This window comes from Amblyomma americanum, chromosome 1 (assembly GCF_052857255.1).
Source record: "Amblyomma americanum isolate KBUSLIRL-KWMA chromosome 1, ASM5285725v1, whole genome shotgun sequence".
NCBI classification, from domain to species: Eukaryota; Metazoa; Arthropoda; class Arachnida; order Ixodida; family Ixodidae; genus Amblyomma; species Amblyomma americanum.
The window spans coordinates 20,117,828-20,138,458 of NC_135497.1; the positions used below are offsets into that span (position 1 = coordinate 20,117,828).

Here is a 20,631-nt window from a genome sequence, read left to right on the forward strand (position 1 = left end):
GAGTAGCCCAGTTGCTAATACATTTTCGTTGTGGAATATGCCCACAGGGATGCCCTTCCTTTTTTATTTTCCTGACATGTGATATGTGTGTTGCGATATGAAGGGGGGAGTGGACTTACATTTGAGTTAATTTACAATTGTGTAAATAAAGTATAATGTGAGGGGTGAAATGCAGCAGCTAGCAACCTTATAGATAAGGAAAGGTAAAAAGGAAGAACATACTGCAGCAATGTCCAGAGGTGTCTGCCCTTCATGGTTCTTCATTGTTGAATCAGCCCCATGTGCCAGCTGAAAAGAGTCATGCAGTAAAGCAAGCTATAGTCGGATACAACTCAAGTCTGCAGTGAAGCTCCATCCAAGCTCAGGGCAGCCACACAGAATTCCTCCACGACAAAAAAAGCAGTCTGTTAAAACTTTTCTTGTTACCTAAACAAGAAGCCAATCACAAGAATAAAATTATAAGCTCTAAAATTTTTATAAATGGCTCATTTAGTGAAGTAAAAAATTAAAAAGCTGATTTTGTTTACTATTGTGACTGGCTAGCGAAGCAATACCACATGCTGTGGATCGTGGCCCAGTGTTAACAACCGCTATTTTTTTAAAAGTTGTATCCTACTATATAAGCAAAGCAAAAGTGCTTATGTTGCAATCTCATTTTGCCTGACACTATCAAAACTTCCCTGCAAGCAGCAAACAAGCTGGCCTAAACATCAGATTTGACAATGGCGTAATGAAAATTGTTTAATTTTCATTATCACAGCCCAAAAAGAGCCCTTTTTGTGCGTTTTCAGCAAAAGCATTTTGATGCAACGTAGATTAGGCGTTGCAGATACCGAAACGCGTGGTTTCCAAAAATCGATTTTTTCCGTGATTTTTACGATCTGATCCCCGCGTCCCACTTTAAAACAGAAAGGACAACAAGACCCAGAGCTGGATCACTCCTTGTGGCTCGTGCCACACAGCAGGTGAAAGGAGTCGCGGATATGCTTCCTCAAGCAAGATCTTGGCAGGGCAAGCAAGGCAGTGCGGTGTTGTTGGGCAGCAGCAGTCAAGTAAGAGCATCGGCATGACCGAGCTTCTTGCCGGGTTGCATACAAGTTTGTACTGGTAAGCAGAAAGCTTCAGAGCCCACCTGACCACTCGAGGCGAAGCTTGTGCCCAACAGTCCAAGAAGTGGCTTGTGATCAGTGTGTACCTCAAACATTATGCCCCACAAGTACTGGTGGAACAGGTCCACACACCAAACACCGAAGCCAGTGCCTCCTTGTCAAGTTGACTGTAGTTTTGTTCTGCTTGTGACAAGCTCCTCGAGGCAAAAGCAATCGGATGTTCTCGGCCATCAGCATTTTTGTGCGCCAGGACTGCACCAATGCCATTCTAATCAAAACATACAAAAGATCGCCTCGCGTCTATAAGTATGCAGATTAATTGCATTTAACCAGGGGCTGCCTATGTAAACATCATGAAACCCAGTGTGTCGCTCCGACCAAATGTGCTGGGGCCGCGTTTCATGTAAACGCACTGACAGAAAATCGCACTGTGCCATCACCAGCTGTGCCAAATATTTTCATTCTAGTTGCAGCATGAGAAATGGGCCTAGAGTAGTGCGACAAACAACCCAGACGTGCTTACTCAGTACACTCACGGGGTGGTTTAGGGAAAGTGGTTTCTGTCTCGTTTAGTTTCCCAGACAATGCAAGTTGCACTGTGCTCATACTACCCATGCGCTGCATAGACAAGCAAAGGACTCACCAACAGGGCACAGAGCTGTGTGCGACCTTTCTGTGCAGCCTCATGCAGTGGTGTGAAGCCCCACCGGTCAGTTGCATTCACCACAGTATTGTACTTTATCAAAAGGGCAGCTATGTCCAAGTGCTGAAAAAAAGGGGAGAGTCTTGGGTAATGGTTCCATTCTTATATTCTGCACTTGTACCAAGGAAGCATGCCCGACGACCAGTCATCAATCTGAAGTAATGCTAGCAGGCGGCCTTACTAAGGGTTTCCACCTGCAAGCTAGGAGAACCGCCCGGCGCTTATATATAGTGCAAATATTAGGACAAAAATGACAGAATTGCATTTAAGCCTGCTTAGGAGCGGAAATGCAGAAGCCTTTCTCTCTCTCCTCTCTTTCTCCCTCCATTTTTAATTTTTTATTATTTGAAATTTAGTTGTTTTCATTTTCTTATTTTTCACTCTTTTTAATTTCGTTTTATTTTATATTTTTATTTTTAAATCATCAAGTAAGCCTTCTCGCGCATTTACATTGTTTTTCAACAAACCAGTCGCAAAAAACCTGCTTCAAAAACAGCATTTATTTTCATTATTTTATTAAACTAATTAAAATTCATCAACAAGACTTTTCCCATTTCATGAGTTACTCATGCACTACCTAACACAATCAAACTTGTGCAGATTTATCCCCACAGAACGACATGACCGCGAACAAAAATTGCGGACACTTTTTGCTGACGCGACATTACCATATAATACTTCCGCATTAATACACCCATTTTGTTGACTGTTCCCACCCGGAGCCTCCTCTGCGCTGTGCCAGTGAGTCAACGAACCTGCCGTGGTATCTTTTGCCCACCACGAGTTGGTAAGGTACAAATCTCTCTATGCCTAAGCTAGCAAGGTGCAGGCCTCGCACATCTCAAACCCCCACAAGCACACGAGCTCATGCCAATTAGCCATCCTTTTATGAATTACTGCAGCAGATAACATGATCCCTGCAATCACATACTGAAGAGTATTCAACAACATACAAATCCAAATCAAGTAGGTGCTTTATGCCGTTGAAAAATTAAATTTGTCATTACCCCATAAGAAGATGCGTTGTGCAATGGAATGAGTCCACCCTTGTCCTGTGCATTGACATCTGCACCATTCTCCAACAGCAATTCAGCAACTTCCAGGTTGTTGTATCCAGCTGCATACAAGAATGCACAAAGATGTTAGAAAGGGCAGTAGGCGACGGTGGGCTATTTGGCGATTTTTATGAAATTGTCAGTAATGCTGAAAACAAGTCCAAGGAAAATTGGTGTGTGCCAAACTGTTCACAGGCGCATTCAGATTCAAATTTCATAGAGAAAATAAATTTAAGGAGCACTGGTACATGGACATGGGCACAGTAACGAGACACAAGAACTGACAAGTGCTGCTGTGCGAATTCTCTGGTGCCAGTGACAGTGGGGAACAAAAAGTTTCTACGCTGTAGTGGTACACCCAAAGGATCATCACTGAGATGATGAGGCAAGTCATGTTAGATTACCTCACCACGGAATGTTTTGCCTGAAGACCAATTCCTGCCTAACAATAAGTACAAAGCTTCAGATTCCCCATAAGCAAACCATATAAAGTAATGCAATTACTTCCTCCCACAGTAAAATTTTTAGAGCGTGGCTCCACTTAAAGTTTCTGCAAGTAAGCGGCTGGTTTATTTGGGGGTTTATTTGGCTACACTGAAGTGGACGGAGCAGCGGTGGAAACAGTCCGCAGTCAGCCAGGTCGAGCTGCCTCTCACTCTTGATCGATGGCAATGCAGCTAAGAGAATGCGCATTTTCTTTACAAGCTTCCTGACCCGCGGGAGTGGCTGACTGGCTGCGGTCATGGTAGCTGCACGACACCTGAAGAATCTAAACAGCAGCCATCTGCTTTAGCACCGCTCACTCCTGGGTCCTCTTGGCGGCACGAACGGCAAGGTTATCTTGGTGGCAGCGCCGAGCTTTTGCTCGGGCCGCTTGCTTAGCTGCGGCACACAAAGCACTTCGACTGGTTGTGCCGCTCATTGTTCAGAAAGAACTCTTAAGACTATTTTGATTATATATGTAGACGGTTTATACTAGAAAGAGAATGATGCGAGTGGCGTGCCTGACGTAGACAACCTGTCTTATGCGGCCCATTTCACAACAGCTGCCGCAAACGGAGTGGAGCATGGTGCGACTGTCTCATGCAGCCGTGCATTTTTGCATTTGCCTCATGCAGCCCTGCATTTGTTTTTGCAATCTGAGCTACGGCCAGCACCAGCAGCGCGTGCGCTGTCCCATTTTATCCCTGTTCTTCGCTAACTTGGCCACGGTCCCTGCTTCGCAGATTCCACGTGTCCCAATGGCAGGCGTCACCGCGTCAGGCAAGCTACTGCGTTGCTGTATTGGCCACGCGCGCCATGTGTACTCCAAATCATTTGGTGCGGTGCGCACCCGTTGCCGGCGTGGTTTAACAGCGATGCTGTTTAAGCCGGACGTTGTTCCGTTAGTCGTGCGAAGCGGCATGTCCGTCATGCACAACGGTGGCTGTGTTCGCAGTAATAAGGTCACCCACGGATGCCTGACACCCCCTGTCGGAGCGGCCGACAACTAATACAAAAAACGCAGACGCCCTCGGGGGCGTTGCGTAACCATGTGGTATAATGAAAGGAGCTGCGCTCCGGCGCCTGACAACAGAGTGACTGTGTCTCTGACAAAGATAGATGAGGCTGCGGAAAAAGAATCTCTCTCCCAAAGAAGAGGAAGTCCGGTGCGAAAGCCGACGTGCCACTGCTCGAGAACGGATTCATCGACTTTGGTACAATCCCGAATATCGTGCTACTCCACATGCGTCAAGATGTCAGCAAGCTCTAACAAAGAATTCGAATGGTGGTACTGAAATAAACACTTGTACGTACTGATGACTGAGTGAAGCGGGGGTACTATAGAGACAACAGATAAATGACGAGTATAATCATGGTCAACTTAGTTTAACCAAACTCAAACAGCATCGTCGTGTCATCAGTCTTACATGAGAGTGTAATCTGCCCTACATTTTAAAGCGACAGCATTAAGGGCCCCGTGTTGCAGAAAAGTCGATGGCGTCGCTGAACGAAAAATCCCAGAAGCGCGCCTGTAGCGCCATCAGGCGGCGCCCACTAAAACCACTCCCTCCTCTTCCTCGCGGGTGCGCCCTGTTTGCAGAAAGGATCTCGCAGGCTTCAGAGCCCCCTACACTGGAATAGACATCTCCGTGGTGCAAACAACGTGATGCCAAAGGTTCATGGCCTGGCTGGCAAAATCATGTGTCAAGCGTTCCCCAACCATCTTTCTTCACTCAATTAGAGCCGCCTCAGTATGCGTCACACCTAGTCGCACCTCCTGCACTATGCTGCCAAAAGTCGCATATTTCAACCAGAAAAACGTTCTGAAGGGGCGCTATATAAACACAGAGCGATACAAAAAAAAAAAAAAAAGACATAGCACAGCAGGGTGCATAATGAGACTTTCCCGGAACTCATAGTAGGTATAGAATTTTTGCTTTCAAACCCGTGACATCAGGACAATTCAGATGTGCTGCCGTTTTTATGTACAGAAAGAGCACACGCGGTTGGCATGGTCAGCGCCCATCTTTTCTTCTATTAATTTGAAATTTTTATTATTTTTTAAAAATAAACCACTAATAGCAACTGCGTCCAGAACAGTTGGAAGTCGCTTGTACAATGATGAAATTTGCGTTCAAAGTCACCGCAAATAGCAACAGTATGATCTCAGTGATTTTGCAAACCACACATCTTCCGTTTTGCCCAACTCTGATTTCTTCCGTTGTGAAATTATAAGCAGCAAAGGAGACGTGAAATGAAGTATTTCAGCAGAAATTTAGTTGAATAACGTCAGGAGGTGGTGACAATGCCGTGAAAAAACAGACGAGCATATTAACGTGGAACAAAGTCGTTACTGAAGTGAGTATCGGCCATAAATAAACTGAAGAATTCGGCGACGCCGATAGCAACAAACATGCGCGGTGGTCATCGAAGAGGAACGTTCGAGATAAGGCACTAAAAGCAACTACAACCACCCAGAATAATAGTTGCACCTGGTTGCAATCCTTGCAGATAACGCTGATCTCATATCGCGTAACAAAGTGATATAACCACGTGCCAATGGTTTTGAATTCGAACAAACAAGCAGTACAACAGTTTCGGCATTACTTCTCTCTCAAAGTAGTATCGGTGTGATGCTTTAGGGAAAAGTACGGTCAACAAAAACAAAGACAATGCAAAATAAACACTGGAAGCACAAATCAGCTTTTCACTGAGGCCACGTCGTCGAATCGGCACCCACGCTCATGCACGGTCACCAGTCTTGTATTCCGTGTGGCGATGGCGGACCACGCGGAATACAGAATAGCCGGCGGAATACGCACTGGCCTCAAGCAAGAAAGCGCGGTCAGCTTCGTCACAGACTGAAGATTGGTTTGGTTTATGGGGGTTTAACGTCCCAAAGCGACTCAGGCTATGCAGGGCGCCGTAGTGAAGGGCTCCGGAAATTTCGACCACCTGGGGTTCTTTAACGTGCACTGACATCGCACAGTACACGGGCCTCTAGAATTTCGCCTCCATCGAAATTCGACCGCCGCGGCCGGGATCGAACCCGCGTCTTTCGGGCCAGCAATCGAGCGCCGTAACCACTCAGCCACCGCGGCGGCTTCACAGACTGAAGATATGAAATGCGGAAGGGGAGGTGTGCCCAGGGTGCGTCACTTACCTGCTCTGACTAGGCGCTACCAGCACTGCTCTTGACTACGGCCTGTATACCCGACCCTACCATTGTAAATGAATTTGTATATTGTAAATGGCAGCTGATAGAATGGTGGGATACTGGAAAAAGGTCCATTCTTTGTGACCCACCCCTTGAGAGGGGTTAATTCTTTTGTGCTTCTGTCTCCGAGCTTTGGCAGCATATAACCAGAAAGTTCTTGGCCCTACTTTTTGTTCGCAGAAGAACGAATACTTTCATGTCGCGGTCAAGGAAGTGTTGTGGTGGAATTTACATACCACTTCTATCAAGTTGAACTTCTGATACGATGAACAAATTTTCTGGTCTTTACAAGTTCGCTTAAAGGCAGTCTACTACATTCGCACACCCCTAATAATTACTCTTCTGAAACAGCGAAGAAACTAAAATACACTCCTTGCTGAAGTCGGGAAAAGAAAGGTAGGCACCTTTGGCACTGCCAAGGGAGCACTACTACTGCTTACAAGCAATTTAATGTCCACGCCAGGTAACCTGCATTCACAGCATACAATCTGAGCAGTGATGTTAGTGGCCACCTTCCTGTGTGCAATACAATCCAGCAATAACCCATTCCAGGCTTTTGTAGCCCTCCACTAGTTCCTCTATCCCAGTCAACCTTTGGGCAGCTAACTATACAGAACAATTATACAACTACCTCATGGTGGAAAACTGCCACTTGGGTACTGAAGGAAAAATTTTGTGACATTCTTGAACAAGGTCACCACCTTACCTGCCAGATGGAGTGGTGTTGAGTTCCTGCCTTGAGAGTCCCGACAGTTGATATTTTCTGGTGTCACGAGCTTCATTACCCTTGCAAGATTGCCTTTTTTTGCAGCGTCTAAAAGTGCAGCATCTCCTGCAAGCAATACACAGCAGCAAAAGTATTACAAAAGTGTTCTTGAAACAAAAAAAAATGAAAAAACAACCTCTGTACCCTGGCCCTTTGAGAATCATGCTTATGGCTTATGGGGGTTTAACGTCCCAAAGCGACTCAGGCTATGAGAGACGCCGTAGTGAAGGGCTCCGGGAATTTCGACCACCTGGGGTTCTTTAACGAGCACTGACATCGCACAGTACACGGGCCTCTAGAATTTCGCCTCCATCGAAATTCGACCGCCGCGGCCGGGATCGAACCCGCGTCTTTCGGGCCAGCAGCCGAGCGCCATAACCACTCAGCCACCGCGGCGGCTGAGAATCATGCACATGGTATGATTAGTGGTATGTGGGTCCAACATTTCATTAATTTTGGCAACCTGGGATTCTTTACCATACGCTGACATCACACAGCAAACAGCCACTTCGCATTTCACCTTCCTCGAAATGCGCCTGCCATAGCAAGGGCTTGATGCTGCAACTTCAAGCTAAGCAGCTGAATGCCAAAACCACAGAGCCACCTCTGGGTGACTCGAAGAACTGAACTGACGCCGCATCAAACAGTGACGGTGCCACTGACAACAGCGTTTAGGGGCCAGCCTCGACAAGCCAGTTTTCACATCTCCTTTCTAGACACCCAGTAATGTGGTGGGTCAGAATCACACTCAGCATATTTCAGCCATCTAGGTGGAGACTCATATTTTTTTAGAAATATGGACAGCCAGAGGAAGACAGACACCATCAAGAGTATAACGGCCCGTTGCAAAGCAGTTTTTTTTTTCTTTTTACATAATAGCAACCAGGTTAATGCAATTCTCAGGTCATCAAAATTATGTCTGACTCCCACTTGAAAGCATGGAGAGTGTGCTACATAAACAAGCAGACCTCAATCAGAAAGTTTTATAGTGAATAAGATTTTTTGCATTTATTCACAATTCGTTACTATGAACAACTCATTTTATGAAGTATTCACATGAGAGAGAACTTGAATAATTGCTGCAAATATCTTTTCTTGGGCTTTGACAGCGCCATGATGGTGCGATGCCCACGAGATGCATACAAGAATGCTCAACTTTACACTGTGAACAGCACATAGACAGCCTACCTAAGCCTACACATGCACAAAACCATGGAGAGAAAAAAAAAAAAAAACTCAGGAGGGAGCGTCCAGCAGTAACTCTGAAGCACATACTCTATTTCATACATAGCAGTCAACGCTGCATAAGCTAAAGCGCCTGTTCGCGTAATCTATGTCTGCGCCCAAAAATTAGTTCGCCATACAACCAAAGCGAATACCGGCATATATTGTTTAGACAAATACCAAGTACCGTGACTGGGAACCTCCTGCACTTTGTTTCCCCTCTTGTCCCATTTTCATCCTGTGACTCACCGAGATTTCGAGAAGTAAGAATAACATGTGGCGGTATGATACGCTGCTAGTATGGCGAATAGCTTACACTCCATTTGCACCTAAAAGGTAGTGCAAACTCAAGTGAAAATTATAGGCAAATGGCCCAAACACTGAGTACCTCACAGCTTCGACCGTGATTCCCAATGCTACCTCTTCATTTTATACCACTCTGTTTTCATCCAAACAGACACCGAGGCTTCGAGAGGAACAAATGATACATGGAGGAACAGTATGGTTTTTCAGGCGCACTACATCTGCAGCCGCTGCTCCGTTGCCTGCTATGTATGAAACTGAGTACCGCCATAAAAAGTAAAAAGAAGAGGGTCGGTTCCGCACATGGTCACACAACGTGATAGCGTAGGGTAATATCTGTCACCACAGTGCATGCGCATGTGCAAACCAGCGCGGCAGACTGACTGTAAACCAACCTCCTTGCTGTAGACATAGGTAGGCGAACTCACTAATGAGTGGACTCACCTGGGCTCACTCACGCTCATTTCAGATCATGATCTGAGTCGTGAGTGAGTCCGGACTCACATTCAGAACATGATCTGAATCGTGAGTGAGTCCGGACTCACGTTCAGATCATGATCTGAGTCATTGTGAGTTCGGGCTCACATTCAGATCATGACCAGAGTCATGAGTCTGGACTCATGTTCAGATCGCAACCTGAGTCATGAGTCCCAGCTCACATTAAGATCATGATCTGAGTCTTGGTGAGTCCAGGGTTACATTCAGATCATTATCAGTCGTGGTCAGTCCTGTCGAGTTTCCTGTGCACTCGTAATACTTATCAAGCTTCTAATCCAGATGATGATGCAAAGCAAATTCTCTGTTTCCTGATAGTAATTTCTGTGGCTCATGCACTCTAGGTTATTAAAACACGAGAAATGTTTATTGGCCGCCGCGCTTGGTCTCGGTAGATGTTACCTGTGTCTGGCTGTAACGCGCTTGCAGTAGTTCTTTTGCAGTTTCTTAGTTGCAAAACGCATGCAGCGGCCTCAGATCTTTGCGTCCCCTGAGGGGCAGCTACAGGCCTCCCAGGCAGGCCTTCCTACAGGCTAGCTGCAGTTAAGAGCTCATCGCATTGCAGTGCTAGCATTTTTTTTTTGTATTCTAACTTTAAGTAAGTCATTACGTCTGCCCAGTTTTGTTGCCCATAGCACCATAATTTTTACCTTTAATTCTTTATTTTTTATGCATACAATGTCCCAAAATATCCTCAGTCTGTATGCACGGTAAGAAGGCTAGACATTATCTGGAAGAAAGGAATTCATACATGCAAATGTTGAAACTAAATGCGGATTTATTTTTTGTTTAATTATTCCGCGTCATACCGTAGTAACGGAAACGCGAAAATTAGCCTTACGTTGACAGCGCGGCACGGAATCGACCAAACGCTGCACCAAACGAAGAAAGACGACATGAAGACAAGCACGGGCAAATATTTCTTGCGAACTCTTTATTCGCTCACTTCTCCTGTTCCTCAGTGACTGGCATATCTTTAAATTTCCGTGACAGGGCGCAAAGTGACCGAAAGAAGGCAAGCGATGATGTGAAAGGTGCGGGTCGATGGCATTTTTTTTTTTTATTATGGTTAGGGGTCGTTTGGATGTGCCAAGATTCGAGTAAGAGCCTTTTTTGGTAATTAGGTACGGTCCTGAGGATGATGCTTTCCTCAAAGTTGATTCTATGGTCTGAGTCCTCGGAATGTTCGGCCATCCGATTGTGCTCACTTGTGGAGTTGCGAACGTCGTTTTTGTGTTGCCGCATGGACAAGTTGCAGAATATTGAGCCCGCTCCAAATGAAAACCCTTGTTCGCAGACGAAATGTTCACAGTTTTGTTCGAAAAGAATGTGGGGAGATGCCTCTTTAGATGTTCAAAAGGGGCGTTGTTTAAAGTACACATGAGAGAAGCCCAGAAATACTTCCAGTGAATATCACACTACGGGGTCCAGTGATATTCAACACGTACCGCGCGTTGCGAGAGAGATCATAGCATTGTCGCGTGGAGCTCTCCTACGGCAGAGTCGTTGTCCATGTCACCCTGAGTGCGCCGTGGCGCCTTGCTTGCTACGCGTCCCCGGAACAGGGTGATTGCCTGTTTCGCTTGAGGAAGACTGCAATAAACGTGTCTTTTGAAGCTAGCGCACTACTTGGCTTGTGCGAAAACCAAGCCGCAGCCAGAAAGCCATGGCAGGCACACGTGGCAGAGATGTCACACGCGAGTGACGTCATCAACATTATTGCAACTTTCTCCTTCCAAGAAGGGCAAGACGACTTGCACGATGAATGGAAACAGGTCTGAAGGCGCCCTTCCTCCTGCCTGGGGTACAATACCCCGTCACTCAGATAACAAAACAGACCAAGCTCAAGCAAAGTTCCCCTGAGGGTGTTAGCGACCCCCTTCGCCGTACGGGTGAGATAACACTGCCCTGCATGGCTTGATGGTCACGTAAACAGTAGCGTGTCGCCTACACGAGATACACTCGGAAACACGATGCACTCCTGTCGTATTCATGTAAGCATGGCTAGTTTACACAAAAGGGAAAGTACTTGCTGCCGCAGTGATTTGGCCTTCAGTTGAATCGCTCGCATCTACACCATCAGTCGGGACAGCAAAGCGTGGCAGGCCCCGGAGGCAGCAGTTCATAGCCGATTAAGTATGTGACCAACGCAGCGAAACGTGCGAAGTGAGCTGCTGTAGCGAAACAACAATCACCTCCCAAGTCCCCGACAAAAACTCAGAGACAAGCAGTGCTTTCGCCTTTACGCATCATAAGAATTGCTCAGGTGCCCGCATAATTTTTGTGAACTAGGGGGCCTGTTTTCGGTGGCAAGCCTCGCCTCTCTCCTACCTCCAGATGTGTGCGAGCCAGACCGCTGCACAAGCGTTTGTGTGTCCGTGGTGAATCGGTGAAGCTTGGACCCAATTAAGGTGTTTGGTGGACTAATCACACCCAAGAAAGCACAATATTTGCTCACGTCCATGAAGTGCCGATAAGAAAGAAAACGGCAGAGGATGCAACCCTGACAATGAGACTAACCAATTTGCTCCAGATGGGATCCGTTAAGGGATAATAAGGGAGAAGGGTCGCAGAGGAGAAAAGATGTATAATAGGAAAATTAGTAACAACTGTATACAGCAGTAATGCAAATAACAGTAACGTAGCGGTGCTAAAGTCTTTATGGGAGGCTCTCTCTGCTCTTGAGAGGGGCGTAACATATGGTTCAAATACAGAAACAGCCCGATTTAAAGGCTTGATAATGGGATTAATTCTGGAGAAAACGTAGCACAGAATAGAAACAAAAAGACAATAAAGGCAAAAAGATTGAAACACCAAAAGCAGTGTCTATGTATGCTCTAAAAGTTGCCCAAAATCGTCAGTGAATTCTAGAGCACAAAATCATAAAAAAGTACAAGTACAGGTGCCATAGTTGCCACATGTAAATGTTCTTTCAGGCGCGTGACATTGGCCGTTGGGCGTAAAGCAGATTTATCTGATCAGTGAGCTTATAGGAGTCGTAAGTCAAGGAGAGACTGGCTGAGTCATGAGTTGGAATGAGCGAGTGAGCCCGAATGAGTGAGCGCGATGAGACGTGAATCAAGATGAGTTATGAGTTGAAATGAGTGAGTCCACATGAGTCGTGACGTGAACCCTCCACGAATGAGCTACTTCAGACGATATGCGGCCAGGTGCATCATCCATGCAGCTTGCAGTGTGCCGCGTGCGGCTTTGTACATACAGTTCTTTTTTATGTCTTGTAAATTAAGCAAATGGTAGTCGCTCACGCAATCTGTTCTCGGACAGTGCCTGACACTCGCGCATGCAGCGCGTTGGGTGTTCGTTGGGTGTGCCGGGCGATCGTGGTGTGCTGTGTGCCAGTTGACAACGCACGTGCTCGCATGTAAGCCACGCTTCGTGGAGAGGATGTTTTTTTGGGAGCAAGATGTCAGGGTCTCGAAAACAGTACTTGGCTGCTTTCAAGCGAAAAGTGATTTTAGCTGCGGAGAACATTGGCAACAGTGCGGCCAGGAGGCAGTATGGTGCCGTCAAAAAAAGCATTCGTGGATGGTGACGACAGGAAGAAGCCCTTTTCGTGTGCAGCGGAACACGACGAAGTTTACGCGGCCCAAAGAATGGCGCATTGCCAGAAATTGAACTTGGCCTGACGGAGTTCGTACGGCAACAGCGAGCTCACATCTAGCTGCGAGCATGGAGCTTATGCAGGCAAAGGCTAGAGAGCTTGCAAAAGAAAAAGGGATACCGCGCTCTGCCTTCAAAGCGAGCAAGCACAGGATCCATCGCTACATGTGCCGTGCAGGCTTTTCACTACGCTGGCGGACCTCGATTTCACAGACGCTGCCTGAAGCGTTCGAAGAGCTGCTTGTGAGTTTTCAGCGCCATGTTATTTTTTTGCGCAAGTCAAAGAACTTTCTGTTGGACCAAATAGGCAATGCAGATCAGACGCCGGTTTACCTGGACATGCCATCACCCCTCACCGTGCACAAAAAGGGGTATAAACAAGTTAGCGTCCGGTCCACTGGCAACGAGAAGACGCGAGTTACAGTCATGTTATCATGCACGGCAGACGGCCGCAAGCTCCCCCGTTACGTGATCTTCAAGAGGAAAACAATGCTGAACGGTGAGGAGCTGCCGAAAAATGTCATCGTGAGATGTCATGAGAAAGGGTGGATGAATGAGGATCTAGTGTTGGACTGGGTAAAGTCTGTGTGGTGCAGGCGACGTGGTACACTGTTGTCTCTACCATCCATCCTTGTGCTGGATGCGTTTCGTTGCCATTTGGCCGACTTGGTCAAGAGGCTGCTACGCAACTGCGGCACTGAACTCGTGATTCCGGGTGGGATGACGTCACAACTACAGCCCCTTGATGTCTGTATAGACAAACGCTTCAAGGACGCAGTCAAGCGTTGCTATGCAGTGTGGATGCGCTCAGGTGAGCCTGCAGTGGCGCCAACTGGGCGGCTGAAGCAGGCTTCGCCACCACACTGTGCAAATAGATCGTGGACGCGCGAGCGGGCGACCATCCCAGAAGATCTTGTGCATCGTTCTTTTAAGAAGTGCGGCATCTTGAATGCCTTCGATGGCATGGAAGATGCGTACATTTGGGATGATTTGTCGGACAAAGAAATGTCCAAAAAGCAGTGCTGAAGATGAAAGTGACTGAGGTGACGTGCAGGATGTGATTTGAATAAATGTCTTCTCTGAGCTTTCATCACTCGTATTATACGCGGGAAATTTTTTTTTCTTCCATTTCACGTGTCTAAAACTTCACCTCGTATTATATTCGGGTTCGTAATATACGCGGGTTTTTTTGGTACCCCCAAAGCAGCAGATCAGACAGCCATAGCCGTAGCTCAGTTGGTAGAGCACCAGATGAAAAATTCAGAGGTCCTGGGTTCAGACCCTGCCGGTGGCATGTGGTTGTTTTTTCTTCTGCTTTTATTAACCTCCCATTGATAAAACACTACAAATTAAAAAAAAAAGAAAGAGATCTCCTATGCTCCTTGGTTTTGGTGGCTGTTGGCTTGCGTCACTTATGCCATAACGAGCACCTCTTTTTCCTTCATTTGTATGATTGGTACACCAACCAAATGGTAGCTTATGATAGCCTGCGTCTTTCGACAATTTAACATCGGAACTTGCCTGGATTGTCTCGAATTGGTGACAAACTGCAGTAGCCTGACACAGAATTTGACGAGGCGAGCAGAACAGCCGATTTAAGAGGCTGCGGCATCTGGCAAACAGCGAGACCCACTCAGGCTCCTAGCAGTGACTTTGGTTGCCACGCATGTTCACGAAATGGTGCAGCCTCTCAAATCGGTTGCTTCACTCGCCTCAACGAAAACTCTGCTTTGCAGTTTTTTTGCCGATTACAGACAATCTAGGCAAGCTCCACTGTTAAATTATCTGCAGAAAAACGCACACTATTATACACGAACTTGTGGTCGGTGGCTGATCCCAAATAGACCAGCAGTTTGCGCAGAAGTTTTTGCAACCTGGACAGATAAGTATGAAACAAGTGGCACAACTTGAGCCAAAGGTGATTTCATCATGTCCATTTGCACTTCATACCAAAAATATGAAGCTGTGTCACGCCGCATTGCAAGCCCCTCACCGCCCTACGTGTGCCATGCGAAAAGACGACAGCATCGATTTCCATGGGCAATGAAAGTCACGAAGGGAACCCACGGACACGCGTGAGCCCCTCAGACTGCCCTCCCACCATCCTGCCTGCATCACAGGTAGCAGCAGGCACTGCTGCTGCCTCGTTAACACTGTGATGGGAACAAACGACATACAATTAACTTGAGTGGCAAGTACGAAAACAATTGCAAGCACCTAGCCAAGCCAATCTGTCCAAATGAATCCTTTTAAGAACTCAAGATGCCATCTTTCAGGATGGCACAGAGTTAGCAAGTTTGTGGCAGCAAGTTAAGAAGGTTGAAAAATCCATCAAATCCGAAATATTGGCCTCGAATATGGAGCGTGACCATGCCTCAATGAAGTCAAAGATTTCATGTAGATCCGAATTATTCGAGTCCAGAAAACTGTCACTGCCATGGTGGCTTAAAAGCAAGAAGGAATCAACGCCATGGCACTTTTGTGAGAGGCCAGCTAAGTAACCTACCTTTTAAGAGGTCTGCCACATCTTGGTCACCATCCTTGACCAAGTCGAGAGGGGTGTTACCATCACGGTTTTTCTTGCTTGGGTCAGCTCCGTGCTAAAGCAGGGCAGATAAAAACAAGCATCAACCAGTCAGTACAACATGATCAGGTGCTGCACAAATGTGCATACCTTGAGCAACAGCTTGACAATGTCATATTTTCCTTTGGCAGTAGCTTCATGCAGCGGTGTGAACTTCCAGAGATCGGATACATTCACACTGGCACCATGCTGTGAAAAATGAAAAAGTTGCTGCTTTTACTATGGGCACTTCTTTCTCAACACCACTGCAGGGTATCGAACATGCCCAGGCTGCGTACCTTTACTAAGAGATCAGCTACCTCATAGTGACCATAGGAGCAAGCATTGTGCAGAGGAACCAGGCCCCTGAAAGAGGAAGTGCCATCCCCACCTCCAGTTAAACTGCAAAACACTACAGTAACAACAGTCGGCTCACAGCACCGCTCACAGGAACAAATCAAGCACAGCCATACCCTTTGTCTTTGGCATGAACATCGGCACCATGCTGAAGTAGATATTCAACCACTGCAACACGGTTGTACCCAGCTGCAAAGTGCAATGGTGTTGACTGTCGTCCATCCACATCTCGGCAGTTGACAATGTCAGCATGGCAAGCCACTAATTTCTGCAAAGCACAAACGAGTCTTTTTAATTTACATAAATATAGCGAGTTTTTTCCTTCAGTTAATCAATTTCAGGACACACCTCGTGTTATATTCGAAACCAAGATAGAAATATACCGTATAAATGCGTGTAAGGGCCGCACCCGTGTATGGGCCACACCCTCTTTTCCAGAAGGAAATATAAAAAAACAATCGATCAGCTCCGGCTGCGAGCAACAGCGCGCTTGATCGCGGAGGTGACGCATGCGCACAGGAGGTTCCAGGTGCCGCCCACGGATGGCGCCAGAGGCCGCGACTCATAACCCTCAACTTTTTCCTCCGCCGCGAGCTCCCATTATCCATATCGGCATCAGTATCACCAGCTCCCACGTTTTGTGGCTGTCAAAGGCACAGGAGTTGTGGTTCACCGTAGTTGTGGCTTTCACGTGTTGCCGCTGAGTGTTGTAGTTTTAGCAGTTTTAGCACGATCGGTAAGCACCTTAATAGCTACACGGCTGGGCATTTGCTGTCGAGCACGGCAAGCGTGCGTGGCCGAGAAGTGCGTCCATGGTCCGACGATGGTGCAACCAAAAGGATGCATTGAAGAACACAAGCTGCAAAAAGCGTGCTTTCCGAGGCAAGCCATGCAAGTCTCCCGAACTGGAAGAATAGCTGCTCTGTTAAGTGATGGAAGTCCGGAACAACGGCGACGAGTTGACAGTGAATGTGCTGCGCGACTTCTTGTGGGATGAGCGTGCAGTGGAGCACAGCACCACCACTGAGTCGGAATACACCGCGAGTGGTGACTGAAAGTAGGATAAATGCAGCTGATTTCCCGATTGGTGTATTTTCACTTTTAAAAAAGTTTTTTTTTTTTCACAAATCGCGTGTATGGGCCGGGCCACACCTCGAAAATTGGCCCCCAAGTCTGGAAAAAAAATTGCAGCCCTTACACGCGTTTATACCGTAATGTCATTTTTTTTTTTCTCGCTGCTTTTCAACATAGCTACAGCGAGCTTCACCACTACACTCACGAGCTGCTATAAGAAGCCAACTTTTCCACAAAATTGTGGCTGCAACAGCCATTGAGAAAAAGTTTCCTGGAGTAAGGAAAGGAAGGAAAAATGGAAAAACACCACCCATGTGTGTAAATACAAAAGACTGTTTACCACCTTCCCAATGTCTTTTTTTTCTTCTCAGCAGCCCACTGATAACAGTTTACAAATCAATCAAAACTGCATAAGCTCACAACATCAAAACGTGGCCCGTGGCAACAAGGTACGAAGGCACCATCCTAACCAAGAAACGATAATCAGTGCATGACAGAGATGATATGCGCAGCTCTGCATTTTAGCCATGTGAACGCTGCACTTTTTTCGAGCAGCCCTGATATCCAGCCCCTATCTTTCAATAACTTCACGGTCAAGATGCCACAAAAAGTGCCAGTGCATTAATCAGCACAGCTGTTTCACATGACTATTAATTACCAGTAACACAGGCTTGCAGATCGCATGTAAGAGATGAAACTATTAAAAACTTGTTTCTAAGCTGTACTGAAATTGAACTTGATTCAGAAAACACGTGACTGCAACACTAAACCAGTACCATAAAACACAGCTGGAAACAATACATATACCACACCCATGATTACCTCCCTGATACCGTCCCCTTGAATGAAGAGGAAAGATTAGCTGTGGTTTAACTACTGTTGAACCTGGTTAGAGAGCGAAAGCTGTGGTGTATCGACCAACTAGACGTGGCTTAGCATCTGTAACGTTGACTGCGTTCCGGACAAATACCAGCACCAGAACTCGTCGAAGCACCTGCGTCTTCATTCCCATTCATGTCGTCCGTTCATGAACACCTCAGTACACAACTCGGAGAAACGTTTCTTAGACATCTGTGCATTCACTACACGTGTGCCATATGCTGGACCACATCGCCATACATTGCACGTTGGGGTTTCAGTGAGCTGCACATGATGGCACTATGACTGCACGCAATGCAGGAAGGAAATTCACCGGAAATGTACTTCACTACTTGCTTAACTAGGATATCTAATTTTCATGCTCATAATTAAATTATTCATGCACACGTCAGTACACATCTCGGAGAAACGTTTCTTAGACATCTGTGCATTCACTATATTAGCCTTCATTCACTTTGACGAGTTGAACAGTCGTGCCGGAGTGAAAGCGTCCCTATCTCAAATGCCGGAGGCCCGGGTTCGATTTCCACCAACAGCACAATTTTCTTGTTTTTTTAAAAATTAATTAAGGTCGCTTCAAGTTCATATCTGCGCCATTCAAGATCATTCATGCAGCAAAGCTTTCACTTAAAAAATATAGCCAAAAAATACATCACTGCATATCACTGAGTATCACTGCGGTCATGGGCTAGTCCGGCTTTTCGGCTATCTGACTACATGAGAAAAAAACGGTAGAGGTCATTTGTTTGGTCTCCCATAGAATCAATGCAAAAAAAATACACTTAAGATGAACACTTCACACGCGCTAATCAGTTGAGATAAACTTTCATGGCCAGCTGCGCCCCATTCGTGCAACTTCACTCAAACGTCTGAGCAACACTTCAGCAGAAAGAAAAAGCAAGAAAAATGAAAGCTTTTCAACACCATCGACCATCCGTGTCCCCGACGTGTGGAGACCAAACAACGTCGGCGTCGAAAATGCGATTCTTAGAAGAAAAGGCAGCCAATGTCATTCCCCAATGGTGATCATGTGATAGCGTGATCATGCCAGTGTTATCGACCTCCGCAACTTGCTAACTGCCAACCAACCACGCCAACTACACAGTACGCACATTCATTGCTTGTGGTGTGCGTGTATGCCGTGTCCTTGCTGTGCTTGGTTTATCGGGGTTTAACGTCCCAAAGCAACTCAGGCTATGAGGGACACCGTAGTAAAGGGCTCCGGAAATTTCGACCACCTGGGGTTCTAACGTGCACTGACATCGCACAGTACACGGGCCTCTAGAAATTCCGCCACCGAGATCGAAACCGCATCTTTCAGGTCAGCAGCAGAGCGCCGTAACTACTGAGCCACTGCGGTGGGTATGTGTCCTTGCTGTGTCCCGCAATATCCTACCAGGCCGTATGCCATCACCTCATGGTGTGCATTGTTTGTTTTAGTGTGAGCCCTGTTCACTGTGTTGCTAGTACAAGTAGTCAGCCAACAACTAGGAAAAAGTCACTTGAGCTTCATGAGAAGGTCGAAGGTTTGACTGAAGCTCGCGCCGGCCGGTTTTCAAAGGCTGCAATAGCGCGCAAGTTCAGCATCGCGAAAAGTACCGTGAGCAGTGTTGTGAAAGACGAAGCGTGGATTACTAGCACGGATTACTAGTGCCGATTACTAGAATTTACGTTGAAGCGAAAAAGGATGTGCACAGCTATGCATAGAGTCCTTGAGGACGTTCTGCTTGCTTGGGTGAAGAGAGCACATAGCACGAATTTGCCAGTGAATGGAGTGATATTGAAAGCAAAGGTGAAGAAATTGCGCTGCAACTGAATGTTGAGTTTGCATGCAGCGATGGGTGGCTTGACCATATTCAGAGAAGGCATGGACTGGCCTTTTATTGTGTTGTCGGCGAGACCGCTGCAGTGGACGAAACGGCCTGTAGCGATTTGCGGCGGAACAAACTGAATGACCTCATGGAGGAATACATCCCTCAAGATATATACAATGTGGATGAAACTGTCTTTTTCCACCAGCTGCTTCCTAACAAAAGACTCGCACTTGCTGGTGATAACTGCGTGGTGGGCAAGCACAGCAAGCTTCGGGTAACAGTCCTCGTGGGCGCAAATATGACTGGGACTAACAAACTAAAGTTGCTGGTGATTGCTAGGTCTAAAGTACCACACTGCTTTAAAAACATAAAAATGCTGCCAGTCACCTACCGTAAAAACTCGCATATATTACGAGGTTTTTTTGCCAGAGTGGAAGCTTGGGCGAGTTGGTGACAATTCACTTGATAGCGCTAAACAGACAATGACACAGGGAGACAAACAGGAGGGGCGCTAACTTACAACTGAACTTTTATTGCATAAAACCGGGAAATCTAAGCACTTTCTTAACAGTGAAGAAGAGGTAACACTCAAACAAGGTTATCATCGAACAACATTTTCTTTGTCAGATAAAAACACTGAGGCAGCACTGATAATTTCCCTTGTAAGCTGACCTTTGTGGCAATCAATGATAGGAGAGCTTTTAAAATCTGGATAACAACCAGGGCACTTCTTTCTTTTTCCATCTTTTTCTTTTGCGTCGATGTGGCCAGCAAGATACCCTTTGACACCATTCCTGACATCATTGTTGGGTTCTCGCAACCTGTCATTGAGGCATCTGCCTGTCTGCCCTATGTATTTCCCGCGGCATTTCAATGGAATAGAGTAGATTACATTCTTTTCATAGGTGACATATGGGTCCTTAAGCTTCTTTTTACATTTTTCGGCTTTTTTAGGACGAGGGTTCACG

General features: G+C 46.5%; 1 protein-coding gene across 1 annotated transcript in view; it reads right to left on the minus strand.

The window, feature by feature from the left end:
* Tnks (tankyrase) overlaps positions 1-20,631 on the minus strand; it is a 169,715-nt gene that overhangs the window by 40,891 nt on the left and 108,193 nt on the right. The window contains exons 12-19 of the mRNA XM_077643796.1: positions 16,013-16,164; positions 15,839-15,905; positions 15,651-15,749; positions 15,483-15,576; positions 7,274-7,399; positions 2,820-2,929; positions 1,753-1,875; positions 223-288 (exon numbers count right to left, since the gene is read on the minus strand). Coding sequence (XP_077499922.1) covers positions 223-288; positions 1,753-1,875; positions 2,820-2,929; positions 7,274-7,399; positions 15,483-15,576; positions 15,651-15,749; positions 15,839-15,905; positions 16,013-16,164 — 837 coding nt within the window. The remainder of the gene's footprint in view (positions 1-222; positions 289-1,752; positions 1,876-2,819; positions 2,930-7,273; positions 7,400-15,482; positions 15,577-15,650; positions 15,750-15,838; positions 15,906-16,012; positions 16,165-20,631) is intronic.